The sequence below is a fragment of the Ailuropoda melanoleuca genome, chromosome 10 (assembly GCF_002007445.2).
Source record: "Ailuropoda melanoleuca isolate Jingjing chromosome 10, ASM200744v2, whole genome shotgun sequence".
Classification (NCBI taxonomy): domain Eukaryota; kingdom Metazoa; phylum Chordata; class Mammalia; order Carnivora; family Ursidae; genus Ailuropoda; species Ailuropoda melanoleuca.
In genome coordinates, this window is record NC_048227.1 from 48216819 (window position 1) to 48236239 (window position 19421).

Here is a 19421-nt window from a genome sequence, read left to right on the forward strand (position 1 = left end):
GACAGAGATAGAGACAGCCAGCGAGAGAGGGAACACAAGCAGGGGGAGTGGGAGAGGAAGAAGCAGGCTCATAGCGGAAGAGCCTGATGTGGGGCTCGATCCCACAACCCTGGGATCACGCCCTGAGCCGAAGGCAGACGCCCAACTNCATAGCAGAAGAGCCTGATGTGGGGCTCGATCCCACAACCCTGGGATCACGCCCTGAGCCGAAGGCAGACGCCCAACCGCCGTGCCACCCAGGCGCCCCTATTCTTCTACTTCTTGAGCATGGAATATCTTTCCATTTGTTTGTGTTGTCTTCAATTTCTTTCATCAATGTTTTATAATTGTACAGATCTCCCACCTCCTTGGTCAAGTTTTTTCCTAGGTATTTTATTCTTTTTGGTATAATTGTAAATGGAATTGTTTTCTTAATTTTCTTTCTGCTACTTTGTTATTAGTGTATAGAAGCATAATTGATTTCTGTATATTAATTTTGTCTTGCAACTTCAGTAAATTCATTTGTTACTTCTAATAGTGTTTTGGTGGAATTTTTAGAGTTTTCTATGTATGGTATCATGCCATCTGCAAATATTGTGAAAGTTTCAATTCTTCCTTACCAATTTAGATGCCTTCTATTTCCTTTTCTTTTCTGATTGCCATGGCTAGGACTTCTAGTACTATGTTGAATAAAAGTGGCAAGAGTGTATATTCTTGTCTTGCTCCTGATCTTAGAAGACAACTCTCAATTTTTCACCACCGCCTATGATGTTAGCTGTGGGTTTATGATATATGACCTTTATTATGTTGAGGTATGATCTGTCTAAACCCACTTCATTGAGTTTTTATCATGAATGGATGTTGAACTTTGTCAAATGCTTGTTCTTCATCTATTGAGAAGATAATAAGATTTTTATCATTTGTTTTAATGATGTGTGGTATATCATGTTTATTGATTTGTAGATATTGAACCATCCTTGCATTCCTGGAATAAATCACACTTGATTGTGGTGAATGATCCTTTTAATGTATTGTTGAATGTGGTTTGCTAATATTTCATTGAGGATTTTTCCATGTATGTTCATCTGGGATATTGGCCTGTAATTCTCTCTCTCTCTCTTTTTTTTTTTTTGTAGTGTCTTTGTCTAATGGCTTTCCCCAGGGCAGTGTTGCCACGTTTTACACATGGAGAGAATCTGAAATAGCTGCTGACACGTGCCAAAAACCTTGACTCTCAGAAACGTGGAGCCTGGAGTACAAGACCGGGCGTGACGTATCGGTATTAACTCTTCTTTAAATGTTTGGTAGAATTTCTCTGTGAAGCTGTCTGGTCCTGGACTTTTGTTTGTTGTGAGTTTTTTGATTACCAGTTCAATTTCTTTACTAGTAATTGGTGTGTTGAGAGTTTCTATTACTTCCTGATTCAGTTTTGGAAGATTATATATTTCTAGGAATTTATCCATTTCTTCTAGTTTGTCCAATTTGTTGGCATATAGTTTTTTGTAATAGACTCTTATAATCCTTTATATTTCTGTGGTGTCAGTTGTTACATTTCTTTTGTTTCTTATTTATTTTGTCCTGTCTCTTTTTTCCTTGATGAATCTGGGTATAGGCTTATCAAAATTATTTATCTTCACAAATAACCAGTTACTGTTTCATTGATCTTTTCTATTTTTTTTCCCTCTACTTCATTTATTTCTGCTCCAATATTTATTTTCTTACTTCTACTAACCTTGAGCTTCGTTCTTCTTTTCTAGCTCCTCTAGGTGTAAGGTTAGATTGCGTATTTGAGATTTTTCTTGTTTCTTGAGTTAGGCCTTGTTAGTGAGTTTTTAACAGATGATCAGTTTGGTCCCATTCTCATAAAAAGAGAGGTTTTAGAATTTTATACTTGAGGTAGAAATGTTAATTCAGGACCCTGATGTAGGAAGGCTGGATAGGAGGTGATGAGAAACAGAGAAAGAACTGCTAACGAGGAAGAGCAAATAGGATTTGGTGAATGACTGGTTATGAGGGAGGAGTATTGGCCACCTTTGAGATCCTGATGTGAATGGTTGGATGTGGTCATCCAACCACATCTCCATCCATTCCATTCTGTGGAATATCCAAGAGAAGATGTCCTCTTACAGGTAGTTGAGAAAATGAATTCAGAGCTGAGAGAGGTTTGGACTGCTTACATAGATGAGCAAGTCATTAACATGTGATCAGTTTACAACTCAACTGTATGTGTTTTACTTTGGCCATCCTTCTTTCCCCTGACTTAATGGTATAGGTCTATATTACTTTGATATCTAAAGGAACCATATTCTTCATTTTGATGTCCTTGCATCAGTGTTGAATCAGGGTTTATGGATGGCAAACAACAATGCTCAAATATACTTTATTATTCCTTGCCTACCAAAACTGCTGTCTACTTTTCATGTGCCAAGTTGTGTGTGGTGAGAGCTTTTCATTCATTATCCCCATGACAACCCTGAACTCTCCATTTTGTAATTGAGGAACAATGACTGACCACAGTCATGGACAATGGTAAGTATTGGGGCTGGATTTGAACCAGGTTGACTTGATTATATGTGTGGCCTTTGGTCTTCACCAATGTGTGTTGTCTCCAAGTGCCTATGGCTGCTGATGGTTTTTTTCTGCCCCTGAATAGAATTATTCTTTCTTTTTCTCTGATATAAAAAAGACTTTTTGAAAAAAAATCTAAAATGTGTATATGAAAACATTCATAGTGATTATCTCTGCATGGTGAAATATGAATGGTTTTTGTTTTCTCTTCCATACTTTTCCTGAATTTTATGGACTAAACATTGATTACTTTTTATAACTGGAAACATAATGGCACTATTTTTATAACAGTGATTATTTTCTTCCATGCACAGTATTACAGGTGGTGGGCATTTAATGTAATTAACTGTTGCTTCCCACCTCCCCACATCACATTTATGAGAATCTTTAAAAGCAGCATTATTGGTATTATTTTGCTTACACATGGTCTTAGCCAAAAGGACAAGAAGTGATGATTTTGCTGAAAGCTCACAAAGCACTGACAAGAGGAATGCATGTTGTGGCATCATGACCTCACCGAAGATGGTTTTACTTTTTTCCCTAATCTCCCTGCTTTCTACAGTTTAACTACTCAGGTGCTAAGTACGCATGGCAAAGGAAGTGGAAACATTTGACATGTATAAAAAGCACTGGAGATTTGGGGAAATTATTATTATTATTATTTTTTAGATTTATTTATTTGAGAGAGAGAGAGAGTAGGGGGGGCAGAAGGACAGGGAGAGAGAGAATCTTAAGCAGGCTCTACACCCGTTTCGGGGCTCAATCTCACGACCCTGAGATCATGACCCGAGCCCAAACCAAGAGTCAGACACCCAACCAACTGAGCCACCCAGGTGCCCCAGGAAATTATATTTTTAAAGTAGAAGAGAAGAGAAATGAAAAGGTAAAGATAGGGAGTAGACTTTTTTTTTTTAAAGATTTTATGTATTTATTCGACAGAGATAGAGACAGCCAGCGAGAGAGGGAACACAAGCAGGGGGAGTGGGAGAGGAAGAAGCAGGCTCATAGCGGAGGAGCCTGATGTGGGGCTCGATCCCAGAATGCCAGGATCACGCCCTGAGCCAAAGGCAGACGCTTAACCGCTGTGCCACCCAGGCGCCCCAGGGAGTAGACTTTTAACTGATGTTTCTCGTGTACACGAACATATGCCTCAGTTTGGCTCCCTTTTGCTGTTCAGACAGACACGGACATTTGTCCATTTAGCTTCTCAGTTCTCTACTAATACGAAATACTTTGTTAGTTTGCATTTGGGGGTTATGGAAAATTAGGCCCCTTAGGAAACGAAAACATTTCAGGACTGGGGAAGCAGGCATTCAATGACTGCCTTCAAAAGAAATGCAGCAGAAAAGAAGCACAATTAAGGTAAATTAATTCTCTGGTTCTCCGTAGTTTTGAATCGGCCTGTTTTAAGCTGCAGAAGAAACCCAGTATCTAATCAGAAGAAACCCAGTATCTCTAATCAGAAGAAACCCAGTATCTCTCTACAAGGAAATAAAGATGCTTAATAAGGAATATTTGATTGCTGCTACATAATTCACTCCCAAACTTGTAGTTGTATATATTTTTTGGCAGGAGAACAAATGGGGATAAAAACATTTTTGCTGGGCTCCGCCTGTCCACCTTTAACTTGGCTGAGCTTGGCTGTTTCTGCTCGCATGTGCTAACCTCTCTGTGCAGTGCTGCCGGGCACTGCCTCAGGACCTTGAGCCGTGCCTCGGACACGTGCCTCGGGTATTTGAAAGGCACTGACACCACCCTGACTTTGCCCATCATGCTTCTGGGGGCCTGCAGAGTGGCTTAGCAGGACACCAAAGTTATATTCAGGACGCTGAGCAGTTAAACTTGCTTCTTGGATGTACTGACCAGAAAGAACATTCATCCCATTAGGCAATGGTCCTAAAGTCCTTTATGGAAGTAAGGGTTATACGTTCTTTACTCCCAGAATAAAATTTACCAATCCTAAAAAGTAAGATTTGGAGAACAAGTTTAAACATTATTTGAAATAATTGGTGCTAGGTTAAAATCTTCAGGATTCCTTTGATAAAATCTGCTGAATGGGAAGCCAGTATATTTTGATTGAATGTCTGTGAGTGGACTCTTAGATATTTGAGTTGCAATGGATTTAAGTGGTCATCTGTAGTAAACTTCATTTTAAAGATAAGCATCTATTCCTTTTCAATTGTGTTGGCAAATAGAGCTATTAGGAGCCAGAATCTTATGCTGATTCCTGAAGTCATCTAGCTTGACTCCTGTTAGAATATAATTAAAGTCGTCTCCCATCCAAAGAAATAGAATCCCCCCCCGAAAAAAATAAATAAATAAAATAAAATCAGGTAGCTGTGATGGTGATGCAGCTGTTACCAAAAGAGCTGTTTTTACGATTTTCCTTATTAACATTTCATTCTGTAGAGCAGCACATAATGGGAGCCACGTATGTCATTGTAAATTTTCTAGTAGCTACATCAAAGTAAAAAGAAACAGGTGAAATTAATTGTAATTATATATTGAACCTACTGTATCCAGAAGAATATCATTTTAACATACAATCAATATAAAATTATTAATGACATATTTTACATTGTTTTTCTTCTTTATCTTTTTCTGTCTTTAACACTTATAGCACCTCTCACATCAGACTGGCCATATTTTAAGTGTCAGTAGCCACTTGTGGCTAGGAGCTACCATGCTGGACAGCACAGATTTGGAACGTATTCCTTTAGACTTTCAAACATTCTAGAAACAAATACATTCAAATAGAATATAAATATCTTAGAAAGAGTTCTTAATATTTTTGAATAACTAGGAAAGGGGAAACTATGTTGAAAATTACATAAGTCAGTGGAGTGAAATAGCTATCTGATGGTATTCTGCATTCCTTAAGTTAGTGGAAAATACTGCTCACATATTAAAAATTTCAAGTTAAAAATGGGGGGAAACAGGACATTCATTCTACTTGAAATAGGTACGTTTTCTATCATCAAGCCTGTGTGCCCACTGTGATTCCTGCAGAGTTAAAGAAAGTTTCCACAGGAGTCATGGCTCTCTGGGGGCTTTATTTTAGAGCCATGGCTGTGAACTTGAGAACTGGTAGAGACAGGGAAAATCCCTCCCAAAATGAGCATTGCTATAGGAACTCTGAATAAGAAGAAAAGATGTCATTGGTTTTTTGAATGTTTGAGGCTAACAAAAAATAAAGAACAATTACAAATTTTTCATCTTGGGTAGGTTCAATATAGAATTTTTCAGGACAGGAATCTTTTCTGTGAGATTCCTTCATTTCCTGAGACCTTATATGTGAAAATATGTGTTTTAATTTCATTAAGTCAGGATGGGTTGTTTTTACTCAAAGGCATAACTTCATTTGAAGTTTTGGAAAAAGTAGAGTCAGTGTGTCTTCATATAGTTTGTGTCATCTAATCATGACTCCTACTTACCTGCCCTCACATTTTCTGTAGTAGAGCAAACTTCTCACCTGAGAACTGTAAGATACGGAAAGGGTAGAAAAATCAATTTCCTTCATTGGTAAAACGTTTTTTGAAAAGTTGCAAAGTAACATTTCAGTCAGTGAAGCCAGAAACTCCTTTCAACCCCTTTATTAAGATGTCTTTAGGGCACCTGGGTGGCTCAAGTCAGTGAAGCGTCTGCCTTCGGTTCAGGTCATGATCCCAGGGTTCTGGGATCGATTTCGGCGTTGGGCTCCCTGCTCAGCGGAGAATCTGCTTCTCCCTCTGCCCCTCCCCTCCTCGTGCTCTCTCTCTCTCAAAAATAAATAAAAAATCTTTAAAAATATGTCTTTAAATATATGGGTTTTTAAGAGGGGCAAAGTAAGGAGAAATGATGAATTCTAGAACATGCTGTTCTCTGCCAGAGTCTCATAATTAAGGGATTTTTTTTTTTTTTTACATTATCAGTGGAATCCCATTTCCCCCACTCCTGTCAAACCTTAGTGAGTCCGTCTGAATTTCTTGCCTGCTCTTTCTTGGATTAATTTCTAAGAGTTCTTTTTTCCCCCATTTTTATTTTTTTTGGCACCCAGGAATTAAATAGCTTTAATTACTTGGATCTGTACAGACTTGCTGACCTCTTTAACCTCACTTTGCTGGAGAAGGCAGTGATCGATTTCTTAGTGAAACATCTCTCTGAGCTCCTGAAGAGTCGCCCAGAAGACGTTCTAACGCTTCCTTATTGTCTGCTCCAGGAGGTTCTGAAGAGTGACCGCCTGACCTCCCTGAGTGAAGAGCAGATCTGGCAGGTAAGGGCGCCCTGCATGGGTCTTCCTTCGGCAGGAAAAAGGCACAGAATGGGTAAAAGTTGAACAGTTGAGGAACGATGATAACTGTTGTGTCTGGTTTGGTTCTCCTCAGTCAAGTTCAGAAGTCATGCTCCCTTGATGGGCAAGTGATTGGAGGACACCAGCCCTTGAGGCTCGGAAGCCTCAGCTTCTGCTCAGCTTTACGTGGGCTGTCACAGGGGTGGTTTCTCAGACCCTTGCTGGAGCTTCCCAAAACCCTAAGGGGGGTTTACATCAGAAAGAGTCAAGAATTTCTTTCTCCGGATAAAGATAGTTACTTAGACCGAATATGAGAAAAACGGATTGTCAAGTGCCATATATGCGTATTTAAGACCAATGGAATCAGAATAGATTCTGGGGTTTCCTGTAAACAATTCAGAAACATTTCTTTGTTGCAGCCGAGAGCAGCTGGGATCTTAAATGGAACGAAGCTCTTCTTGCACTGCAGTGGAAAAATCTCCCTCCTTAGTTCATTCTGCATTCATTGCTATTTTCTTATAAGCCTTGCCTTTCGCCTGATGTAGCATTCTTTCCAAATATCCTTTGTCTAGGGAATGGGAGGATGTTTTGTGTTTTCGAGTTGATTATTCAGTTTAAATCCTTTTCTACTCATCCCCACTGGCTTTACTTGAACAATCCACATGGTGTCTTTGGGAAATAGTCAGAGCCCATCTTATCCCTTTCGTTTTACATCACCCACCTCACTCCCTGAACACTGGCTAAGCCATCTTGTTGTACCTTCACGATTTCACGATTGATTGATTTGTATACAGAATACATGAAATAAAAGCAAATTAAATATACATTTTATTTATATACATGATCATGCTATTTATGTACAGAATACAAGAGAAAGGATGAAGTCTTCTATTAGCTGATGGGGCAGTAAGTTCCTGGTATCTTAGCACATGACCTTCGGAGAGTACTCTTAACTGGCCAGAGCAGGCGGAGGTAGCTGTGTATTATCCAGCACCTGACTCTACTCACTGGTAATACAATTTTCCTGATGTCTTCCTCCCTTATTTCTTTCTTTGTATTAATCAGCAACTTCCTTCTTTACTTGTGCTTCACCAGTGAGGATGATAAGAGCGATGGTGTAGTGAGGGCCTTCCAGGACCCAGACTCTTTGCAAACTTATTGACTTATTGTCACAATGGGCTTGAAGGATAGTTGTTATCACCCCATCTTCCAGAGGAGCAAAGTGGGGCTTCAGTGCCTTGGTCAGGGTTACAGAGCAGAGCCACCTACAAATCCAAGTCAGCAGACACCTGCCCTCATCTCTCCAGTATTCCACTCTGTTTTGACAAAGAAAATATAAGGAAAAAGAATAAGCTATATTTTTTTCCTGCTTCTTAGGTGTTTGTGATAATGTTTGTTCAGGCAGAGGTCAAAAATTGGTGAGGATGAGTTTTAATTATCTGTGGTTCTCCCCTATAAACACAAATCATCAGCATTTTCTGGTCAATTCAAGGTGGGAGGTTGCCAAATTTTTCTTCACTTCCCAAAGGGAAAAAGAAAGACTTGGAATGAATTCTGCATTTAATTATTTCTTTTTTTTTTTTAAAGATTTTATTTATTTGACAGAGATAGAGACAGCCAGCGAGAGAGGGAACACAAACAGGGGGAGTGGGAGAGGAAGAAGCAGGCTCACAGCAGAGGAGCCTGATGTGGGGCTCCATCCCATAACACCGGGATCACGCCCTGAGCCGAAGGCAGACGCTTAACCGCTGTGCCACCCAGGCGCCCTAGCATTTAATTATTTCTAACTGAATTGAGATCTGAACCAGTCATCCTTGTGGCTTCTATCTCCTTTTGTGGCGTGGTTGAAAAGACTGCCAGAGAGGTAATGTGCAGATGTCTGAGTATCCAAAAAAAAAAAAAAAAATCCATACTGTCCACTTAAGAGTTATCATAATTGCCTCTCTAAAGGTTACCAATATTATCATGTATAATTTTAAAAACTGTTTTCTGCTGCAGGCAATATCTTTTTTGTACCTGGTCCTCAAGAAAGAATTAAAAGACTCACATAAAAAAAAAAAAAGACTCACATAAATATGATCAATTTAGGCATTCAGCAGGCAATAAGAAACTGTTTTTGCTTTATCTTAGTAAATAAGTAATTCCCTCCTACTCAGCCCAATAGAGAGAAATTAAATCAGACCAGCTCTATTGCCTCAAGTATAGTTAAGTTCGTCATTTTTGCTGAGGTTATACTAGCAAGGCAATCCACCATGGAAGAATCTAATACTCAGCCCTGGGTGAAGATGGGGTGTGCCGGAGGATTGGTGTCAGGGTGCTTTATACACGTGAATTTGATGGACAGGCTGGAGACAGATCTGCAGAATCTCATTAAATTGCTGAATTGTTCATTACGGAACGTTCTCACTGTAATAAAGTGCTCATTGACTTTGACAAATCCCCATCCCATGTCTTAAAGAAGAACAGTGAAGCAAGGGGTGTGGGGGAGGAGAAAGGAAATTACAAAAGTAGGACAGGTAATAGAAAAGCGGATGGAGGGGTAGGGCTCTTTGATTAATATGTGCAACTAGTAACAAGGTGAGAGCCCAGTAAACACACGTGCGTGCACACCCACGCACACACACTCACCCGTGTGCGCGCATGTTTACACATGTGCTTCTTCCACTGTCAACCAATAATATAATCTGGGACATTCCCTTTCTTTCATTATTCACCAGATTTCACGCAGTCTGTCTCTGAAGACGTCATAAGAACCTTCAAATTATCCTCCCTGAACAAACTCTTTTTAACTTTCTCCTGCTGTCCCTTATCCACTTCCTTTCCTGATAAAATGTGCTGCAGGCTGTAATAACCATTTGGTGGATCTGGAAACCTGTGAAATCCCCCAAGATTATGCCTTCTATCTGCTCTTCCCCCCCCCATCTGACCTTTTTAAACTTTAAGTCTCTTCTCCCACAGAAGCCTTCTTCATCCCCCATAAACAATTTTTTCCTCCCTTCCATGGCCTGAAACTACTTGGCCTGTGGGGTAACTTCTCTTTACATTCATGGGATAACATGGAGACTTGCACCGTATACACACTTTAGTCCCCTCAGAAAAATGCTTTTTAAAAAATTCCTTTCAATTCAGCTTAACAATTTGGTCTGATGTTTCAAGGCTAGCGATTTCTAGGTTCCAGAAAAGACACCAAATTGGTTATGGGCCTCAAAGAAACAGGGGACTAAGAATGAGCAAATCAGCTGGAGAGGAAACGTGGGGCATGAGGTCTCATGTGTTCGTGACCTGGCAAATCTCCACCAGTTTTGTTTGGCTTTCGTGTTTTAGTTCTAATGTAGGACTTTGTTTCAGTAGGGTCTTGTTAAATTTTTCCTGTTAGATTCAACATAGAGTTTCAGACTGCTGAGCCGGGGTCCTGCTATAAACCTTGAGTGAGATCATGAAACCATTCCATACCACTCCCACGGATTGGGTCTGTTTTCATTTTCACAGGAAGTGCTGTCTAATCTGTTTTTTTCCTGGAACAGATTCTACCCCAGATTCTCTTTTACCAGAATGAGGGCTCAGACATCACTTTCCATGGGAGTGGAAAAAGCCTGAATATGATGTAAATTCTTACATTTGCTAGCACACGGAGCAGATGTGGTTCTCCATCCATCACTATTCATTGAGCACCTATGAAATGCCCAAAACCATGTTGGAGTGTAAGGCCAAGTACAGGTTTGTTAACTCAGTTTTCCTCTGCCATGCCTCACCCCAAATAGGAGGGATCCTTATGGGTTTTTTTTTTTTTAAGATTTACTTATTTATTTTTAGAGAGAAAGTTGGGGTTGTGGCAGAGGGAGAGAAAGAGAGAGAATCTCAAGCAGGCTGTCCGCTGAGCGTGGAGCCCAACAGGGCTTGATCTCAGGACCCTGAGATCATGATTTGAGCCAAAATCAAGAGTTGGATGCTTAATCGACTGAGCCACCAAGGTGCCCCTGATTTTTAACCATTAGTTCAGCTGTCTGGATTATTATTTCATCTCTGAAGTAGCAGAAACAAGAAGGATATTTTAAAATGGATAAAGATAGTTTGTGGAAATAAAAGTGAATATTATGTGCTAGGTGCAGTGTTAGAAGCTAGATCCTGGGGTAAAAAGCTTTCTAGAAGTATTCCATTATTGGGTTAGAGAGATTTAGTTTAGTTTCTTCTCTGAATATGGAGAATTATGGTTTTCCTTCAATTGTTAATTTATTTACTAATTGCTATTTTCAGTGAAGAGGACTAACTATAAGAACAGTACATACATCAACGCTTTCTTTCTTTATTAACCTTGGGTTGAGGGCCCCTCCTTTTGTATTTTGACCAAACAATTCAGTGGTCACATCACTGATATTAAACAGGATCAGACCTTAGCAGGGACAGTCTCCTTTTCCCTGGTCACGTTCTACTTTGGTATGGCAAGAGGGATGAGTCCCCTGGTTTGGGGTTGGGGGCAATTGTGTTTACATTTGTCTTTGACTGTGTGTCCCCAGAGGCAGAGGCTGTGCCTGTTATGTTTGCATTGAACACTGCCTTGTTCTCTTGCTCTCTGTAAATAATAAAAACAATAATGTAGAGTTTTCATATTAAAATGTATTGAATATTATAACGCACTGAATGGATAAAAATACATCCTGCTATTCCTACACTGGGCTGGGTTTATTCTAGGAATTGGTATACAAAATGAGTTTGGCCTTTTATTTTTAAAAAATTATTTGTTTATTTATTTTTGAAGTAGGCTCCACACCCAGCATGGAGCCCAACACGGGGCTTGAACCCAAAACCCTGAGATCTAGACCTGAGCTGAGATCGAGAGTCAGCTGCTTAAGCAACTGAACCACCCAGGCGCCCCTGAGTTTGGCCTTTTAAAACTGCATTTTTCCTTATATTTTTGTTGGAAATTTGCTTCCATAAGTCATACCATTAATGACACATTTACTTTATATCTTTAGAGACACGAGTCACACATTGTTTAGAGTACTCAACAAGCTCAGATGCCGTGTTTTTGTGACAAGCCCCTTCCAGGCTTTTATCTGTACCACAAATTCACCCACTTACAGTTTGATTTAAAAGGAGTCCCAGAAGGTGAGCCCAAACAAAAAGCAACTAGCCCTTTATGGCTAGAAAGCAGAGGGCACTAGTGATCCACACAACTTTCATCTTTTATCTTTTACATTATAAATTGGCCCAAATGTACTTCTGGCCAGGGAGAAGCAAGGGCTTTGAACAGTACTGTAGGTTAAACAGCACTGTCATAATACTTCATATTTGAATATCATACCACAGTTTCAAGAATGCTCCTGCATTTATCTTGCTTTGCTGTCCTGTGGTGCAAAGGGAGAAACTGAGGTAACAAGGCTAGAGATCAAATTCATGTCTTCTAATTCATGGGCCTTTCCTACTTTGGTCCATAGCTTCTAAATTCGTAACAGGAGCTCAAAAGTACTTGGGAGTGATGGACACAGAGGTGCATCAGATTAAGATTTTATTTATTATTATTTTATTTTATTTATTTATTTGTCAGAAAGAGAGAGAGCACAAGCACAGGGAGCAGCAGCAGAGGGACAGGGAGGAGCAGACTCCCTGCTGAGCAGGGAGCCCGATGTGGGACTCGATCCCAGGGCCCTGAGATCTGCCAAAGTCAGACGCTTAACCAACTGAGCCACCCAGGTGTCCCTCCTGTGACTTCGATAGAAATTTGGAAGGGCTGGACCATTCGTGTCCTCTGTTGTGATGCCCACAGATCAAAAGGGCAATGGCCAAGCCTGTCTCCTTTCATGTGTGGCCATGGTGTTAGTTCTGACTCTGTGCTCCGTGGCATGCACTTCATTCATTCCTTCATTTATTTCAAATCGTTTTTGCGTGTCTGCCCTGCCCCGTCGTGTTACTGAGTGCTACTTTTGCCTGCTACATCACGGGCTCTGGGCAGTCAGAGTGGAAAGGACTGATGTGGCCCTGCTTTTGTGAGTCTTAGAAGCTTCCCACCTGCTACTCTTTCCCACCATGCTTGATTCCTTCCCAGTGGGAACTGACCTGTGCCAAATAGTTTGCTAATTTGGGGCATGTTGACATGATCTGGGTATGTTGGAAAATGAAATGCTGTTGTCTGGACATTTCAACGTGACGTAGCGTCCCTTTCCCTCATTGTTAACTCTTGTTCCTTGTATGTACCCGCTAAACAGCTTTGCAAACCTTTGTCAATCCGTGTGGTACAGTCCAAGCCTCAAAGAAATCAGACTGTGGGTGGTCATTTAATAAGAAAATTCTGTGAGAGCGTTATTTTTAACACTTGGACCTTGGTAACTAGAATTGGAATAAAGCGTCGTGGCCTGAAAACTCTCATCCCCAAACAAAACTGTAATTGTTTATTATATTCCTACCCTTCCTCAATTCAATTTCATATATGCATGTGGCATTACTATTTTTTTCAGATAGGTACTTTCTGGACATCTTTGTGGTATCCCATTTTATTTTTTTACTTCCCATTCCTTAACCTAATTAAACATTTACCATTTCTCGGTTTTCTTGATGAAACGTCTGGCATTCCCTACCCACTACCTACAGCCTTGTCTACAAATGTAATGAGGATACCTTTACTTCTTATGGGTGTTGGGGAAGAGAATAATCTGTGGCTCCCTCCCATCCCAAATAGTGCTGTGCCCAGCGGATGTTTTATCCTCTGAGGGCTCCCCAGCTGGATACTGCGCAATGCTGCTATTTCAGGGCTTGGTGCTTGAAGCTGCCGGAGTGTATGGTTAGTCATTCATCCTGATGAACGTGCGGCTAATTCCTCAGTGAGGACGCATCCCAGAGGAGCTTGACTGGTGGCCTTGCCATTGTTTGTCTGGGCTGTGTGCCTTTGCAGGATGCATGACACATTCATTTCAGAGGGACTTTGCTTCAGCTAATCCTCAGCACTAGAGCTGTGCGTCGTCAAGTGGCTGAGAGGGGCAGTGATTATCAGAAATTACAGGAGACCTAACTTGTATTCATGTGCCTTTGTTCCCATGAGTTAATCGCGTTTTTTTCCTCTTTTTTTTTTTTTTTAAGTGAGCACAACAGAACAACAAGGTGATTTATGAGATATGACATATTTATGTTCTCGGCTTCTAATTTTCACTGTGATTCATGTTGTTTCCAGACTGATACTTTGTTGTTGCTGCTGTGCAAAGGAAAAAGATGGTTGGAGAATATTACTTATGCATCGGTGGCCTGCAGTAATATTTGCTGCTACCTGGGTTATCAGGGATTTAAAAATAAAACCCAACTATAAGCCATAGACGAGATAGAAACCCTGAGGCTAGGCACAGAAGTTCATCAATAATAATAGCAACAATAACAATACTTTATAATCCCAGAGAGCTTTATATTTTAAAAGCATTTTTCTGTACATAATTTCATTTGAGTCTCTCATCAGCCTGTTAAGGTTGATAAAGCAAATATTACCCAAATTTTAACAAGTCAGGAAATTGAAGCTCACAGAGGGTAAGTGATTGACTCACTTCACAGTATACGTTCAATGTAGGTCGCACTGTATTCTCTTGAAATATAGCAGATCTCTAAGAAAGCAGAAACTCAAAGTACCTGATATGTCTTCTCCTACGTCAAAGAGGTTCTATTAACCTATAATGAGTAATCCAGCAGTATACATTTCCTAATAAATTACCAGTTTTCCTTTTCACCTGTTGCGCAGCTTTGTGGGAAGTTGCAAACATGGCTCCAATACAAAGCAGTAGGAGAAAGTGTAGCTGAGGGTCTTTCTTTATCAGAGCCTGGAAAATTGGGGCTCTAGGTGCTTTGATGAGGAGAAGTGACTGGAGAATTCTGACTGAGGCAGGGAACCACCTTGCCTTCCTTCGAGGCACAGATGATGAAGGATGAAGCAGGAAGAGAAGGCCCGTAAGGGAGGATCACTTTAAAATCCCATCAAGGTGGGGCACCTGGGTAGCGCAGTCCTTAAGCGCCTGCCTTTGGCTCAGGGCGTGATCTCAGCGTTCTGGGATCGAATCCCACAACGGGCTCCTCCGCTGTGAGCCTGCTTCTTCCTCTCCCACTCCCCCTGCTTGTGTTCCCTCTCTCGCTGGCTGTCTCTCTGTCACATAAATAAATAAAATCTTTAAAAAAAATATCCCATCAAGGGATTTAAATCAGTTTGAAAGAGAACCTGGAGCACCATTATTTTCGCTGCAGCTGTGTAGACAGTGCGGTGGGAAGTCTGCAGGCAGATAGAAATTGGATGGAATGAATGGAAATGATTAATCATTATATTTTTATTTTATAAACAACACATTGAGAAGTTAGAAATTTAGGTAGCAGAAATTGACAGCTGGGTGATGGCCTAAATAGGAGGCTTAAGAGAAAAGGAGAAAAAATTAATTTATTGGAATTGATAAATGTTAGTCTCTTTCCAAGGAAAGGAGTCTGTGGCCTGTATCCTGCATCCCAGACTATTTCTATGGGAATCCTTATCGGGCCAGTTGAGTGTCCAGTGGCCACGGAGACCATAGAGATGTCCTGTTCTGGGCATTGTAGGGGACAGGATCTAAAATTAACCGTGGCGTGGCTCCGAGGCTGCAGAATTATTTATATTCGAAAGAGATGTGGAAGCCTTGACGTTGATTGTTGAGTCCTGACGTCCTTACCCACTGCTTCTCCCTCTCCTGCCTGCAGAACTTTTGCTTCAAGTAAAAATAACTTGGCGCATCCAGAGGAAAAGGTGGCCATTCTAGAAAAGATAATAAAGCTGGGCAGCGTTCCTAAAGATGTTTCTCAGACTTCTGGTGCCCACAGGACAGAGTCCTGTGTTCTCTGGGTTGAGGTTTTACTCCCTAGTCTGACCATGTCTTCGTGACTTGGGGTGACACATTGGAGGAATGCAAACAGACTTCGATGTTCTGGTAGACAAAACATAACCAGGAAGAAAGATCCTCTCAAGGAAAAAAAGAAATTCTTGATGAATTCTAGAGCTAGACATCAAAAATTCTGGACGTTGCTCCCCTTTGTCTAGAGAAAATATTACAAGTCAGTGTCAGTAAGTGACACAGACATTACTTACGCTTCAAGAAGAGAAGCCAAAAGGAGCCCTGCAAGCTGGAGGTGAATGCACACATCTTTGTGTGTGTTCTTGTTGACGAAAAATGCCCACATGCTGCCTCCTCTGACCACACCAGGAAATCAGGTAATTGAAGGAGTGATGGATGGTGCTCTGAAGTTTAAATGTTTTAGAAGGACCTCTCTTATTAACACTTTAAAACAAGTGAGCATGATATCATTAATTTTGATTAATTCATTTGTTCTTAATATAGCTTTTAATTTGTAATTCTATGTGAATTACAATGTAATTTAGCATTAATTATACTAAATTGACTATAAGTCAGCCAATCACAATGGGAAATTACTCACAGCTGAAAGTAAAACTGAACCTCTCCATCCACAAAGGACAGCACTCCGTGAAGAGGCGAATGCAGTCTAGGCATCCGTCTCTTTGGCTGTGAGAGTGACATTGGACTTGTGGAGGACTGTGAGCGATTTCTTATTCTGCCCACTTCTGGGACTATTCACTCTTTGGAGTGAAGCCCAATGAGATAATAAACAAAGGGTTTGATTTATCAGGTTTGCCAACTGCGCTGAAGAATCTTTCTGCCTTTCTCATTTCTTGCACGATTTAGGCCACGTAGAGGGACTGGTGCGTGGAAACTATCAGTTCCACACTTCTCGGGTTTGGGGGGTGAGAACAGGTGTTTACCCAGTTTGGCTTGTGTTTCATCTTCATGCTCTGTGGACCAGCTAGGAAATCCTGTTTCAAATCCCCCGTGAGTTCAGTGTCACGAAGTCACTCCTCTTTGGTCCACACACAGACGGCCTTGTGAGCAGAGGAAGTCATGCCTTAAAAAGCCAACACCGCATTGGGAGAAGAGCTAGTCCATCAGGCGATGCTGGAGTATCTGTCACCGGGACAGCTTGCTGGAGATGCCTGTGTGCACACAGGAAGTAAAGTGGCCACCGAAGAGTATGGGCCTTGAGAATGCAGCAAGAGAGCAGGGCTGAATTTGGAAAACACTTGTGATGGAACCCTTTGCCAGATAGCTTCCTTTGAGGATTGCCTCTTAACTAACAATCAAAAGAGAAATTTTGAGGTGCTGGAGAAAGCAAGTCATAGGACAGTCAGCAATATCCTGCTTGAAGTGTGTTTCATGTAGGAGGAACTGTGGGAATTTTGCACATTCTGTGTACATTTCTGGTGATCCGTTGACTCATAAAGGAGGTCTAGATACGAGGGAATGAATTTTGCTAAATATCGCATGGAAAATTTCAGGCTGTGTTTAATAACTCTTTATTTTGTTAATTACATGCCCCTATGCCATCATTCCAACTCACAATCTAGCAATTAAAATGGCCTAAATTTTGTGTAAAAATTTTGAGTGGAGAGATTAAAAACTATGCTGAATCTTGAGCCAGCAGCCACCCCATCCCCCGTCTCTTCCACACGTGCAGGCGGGGTTCACACCATACGTACACTTGCAGGTAGACACACACACGGAAATTAGATGCATATTTATCTTTGCAGCTAAAAGGCTTTCCTTTGTGTTGCAGTACTGTCCTGAATCCTAATACTCTCAGAATTGGCTGGTTGATCTCAAGACTCAAGACAAAAAATAGAAGTTAGAAGCTTATTTTTGCCACTCCAAGTGTATATTCCATTCGTCATTAAATTTTTTAAGGATGTTAATGTCTGTAGTTTGTTAACAATAACTGCTATGTAGGGGCGCCTGGGTGGCTCAGTCGGTTAAGCGACTGCCCTCGGCTCAGGTCATGGTCTCAGGGTGCTGGGATCAAGCCCCATGTCAGGCTCCCTGCTCAGCAGCGAGCCTGCTTCTCCTTCTCCCTCTGCCCTTCCCCCTGCTCATGTTCTCTCTCTCTAATAAATAAATAAAATCTTTAAAAAAACAAACAAACAGTAACTGCTATGTAAATGCAGTTTTATAGTGTTTCGGTTTTCTCCAAATTCCTTTTAGGACAAGTTTAGCCTCGCCTATCACAGAATTTCTTATTCCTTTTCCCCAAATACTCTGGGATACCAGCATTAGGGTTGGTGTATTCCAGCCCCTTTCCTACTCTTGTGGTTCCCAGCATAGCTTCATGTTCTCAGCCAAAAACAACCCGTATTTGACACATATCCTCTGACGGGTGAGTGCTTTTGAGCCTTGAATGTGGTGTTCTTCGAGGCTAGGAAGGATTTGGGGCAGAGGACCTAGTACGGAAGCAAACAGAGCAGTGGGTTGAGAGAAAACATTCACAGGGTATTTCTGCCCTCGGTTTTATCTTCTCATCATTTCGAATGCCAGCGGAATAAATGGGTCTGTTAATCAAACAGCGCTGAGAGGTTAGGTCATTGGGAGCCTTTTTAGTCATTTTGTGCTTTTCAAGAGTGAATTTGTTAGAATTATGCTGAATACCCACTTAAAGCCTCAGCTGATAACCCTACCTGTGTTTTATAACTCTGCACTGTCAGAACTCATAATAAGTCAAACATTCTTTCAGTGGTGCTCATAAGGGAGGGAAAAAACCCCCACAAATTTAAGAGTAATTTCAGATTGTAAATGAAAAGGAGAGGCACGACTGTTCATTTGCACCAATCATGCCTTCCTTTCATCTGCTCTGATTAGGCCTGGTGCGGTTTCATCAGACCCCTCCATCACCGAGCTGTCACTCCAGCCGTCTGTTGATTGAAAACAATCAAGGCTCTGATGGCACAATTATTCTGACCCTTTAACTAGAGGCTGCTGTGATAATGAAAGGTTGATTATGATAGTTTGTGCCTCTTTCAGTTTGCCAAGAAGGTTAATTTGGGCATCAGACGGATGTTTAATGGGCGCTTGCTGGCTACACTGAGGTAAATGAGAACGTGCGGTCTTGGATATTGCACGGATATAGTTTGGCTGTCAATCATTGTCATTTGGAGTTTGTGCCTCACACTCTGGAAATCACATTTTATTTTTTCCTTGGGATTTAATTTATTCTGTGCCCTGAGGAAGTTCTTTTACTCGGTGACCTTCACAGCGGCTTTCTCTGCCTTTTTTTTTTTTTTTTTTCAAATGGAGCTCAAAGGCAAAACACATCTAGAAGAGCATTTTTCTTTCATTTTCACTTAAAAATGGAAACTTTAAAAATCCATCCTTATCACTGCCTTCCAATAGAGCAAATGTTTCCATCCCGATTGTGCAGTGGGGAAGTGTAAACGACAGATACTTGGGCCAGTTTGCTAATGCAGCAGCCCACGCCGTGGTTCTGCGCCGTTTCTGACACTAACCAGCCAGCCCAGGAAATTCAAATGGGCGCGTTCGTGGAAGTGGAGCTTCTGTTCTCCTGACGGTTCCCTCACTAGCATGTCTCCCAACAATGTGTTGAATTCCTGTTTCCAAGCACAGCTTCTTCCTCCCTTTTTTTTTTTTTTAAAGATTTTATATGTTTATTCGACAGGGATAGAGACAGCCAGCAAGAGAGGGAACACGAGCAGGGGGAGAGGGAGAGGAAGAAGCAGGCTCATAGCAGANTTTTTTTTTTTTTTAAAGATTTTATTTGT

The 19421-nt window shown here is 41.0% G+C and overlaps 1 protein-coding gene across 21 annotated transcripts in view; it reads left to right on the top strand.

Annotated features, from left to right (window-relative positions):
- KLHL32 (kelch like family member 32) overlaps positions 1-19421 on the top strand; it is a 254933-nt gene that overhangs the window by 150932 nt on the left and 84580 nt on the right. For 13 of the 21 annotated variants that reach the window (XR_004628576.1, XR_004628577.1, XR_004628579.1 and 10 more), the window contains one exon: positions 6584-6799. The exons of 2 other annotated variants lie outside the window; for them this stretch is intronic. Coding sequence is in view for 12 of the 19 variants with exons in the window: in XM_034670849.1 (XP_034526740.1) it covers positions 6584-6799 (216 nt within the window). In the remaining 7 variants the exon portion in view is untranslated. Of the gene's footprint in view, positions 1-6583; positions 6800-7236; positions 8308-8643; positions 8682-16695; positions 16925-19421 lie in introns of those variants that run through there. 6 more of the 21 variants (XM_034670860.1, XM_034670859.1, XM_034670851.1 and 3 more) reach the window with 6 other exon arrangements.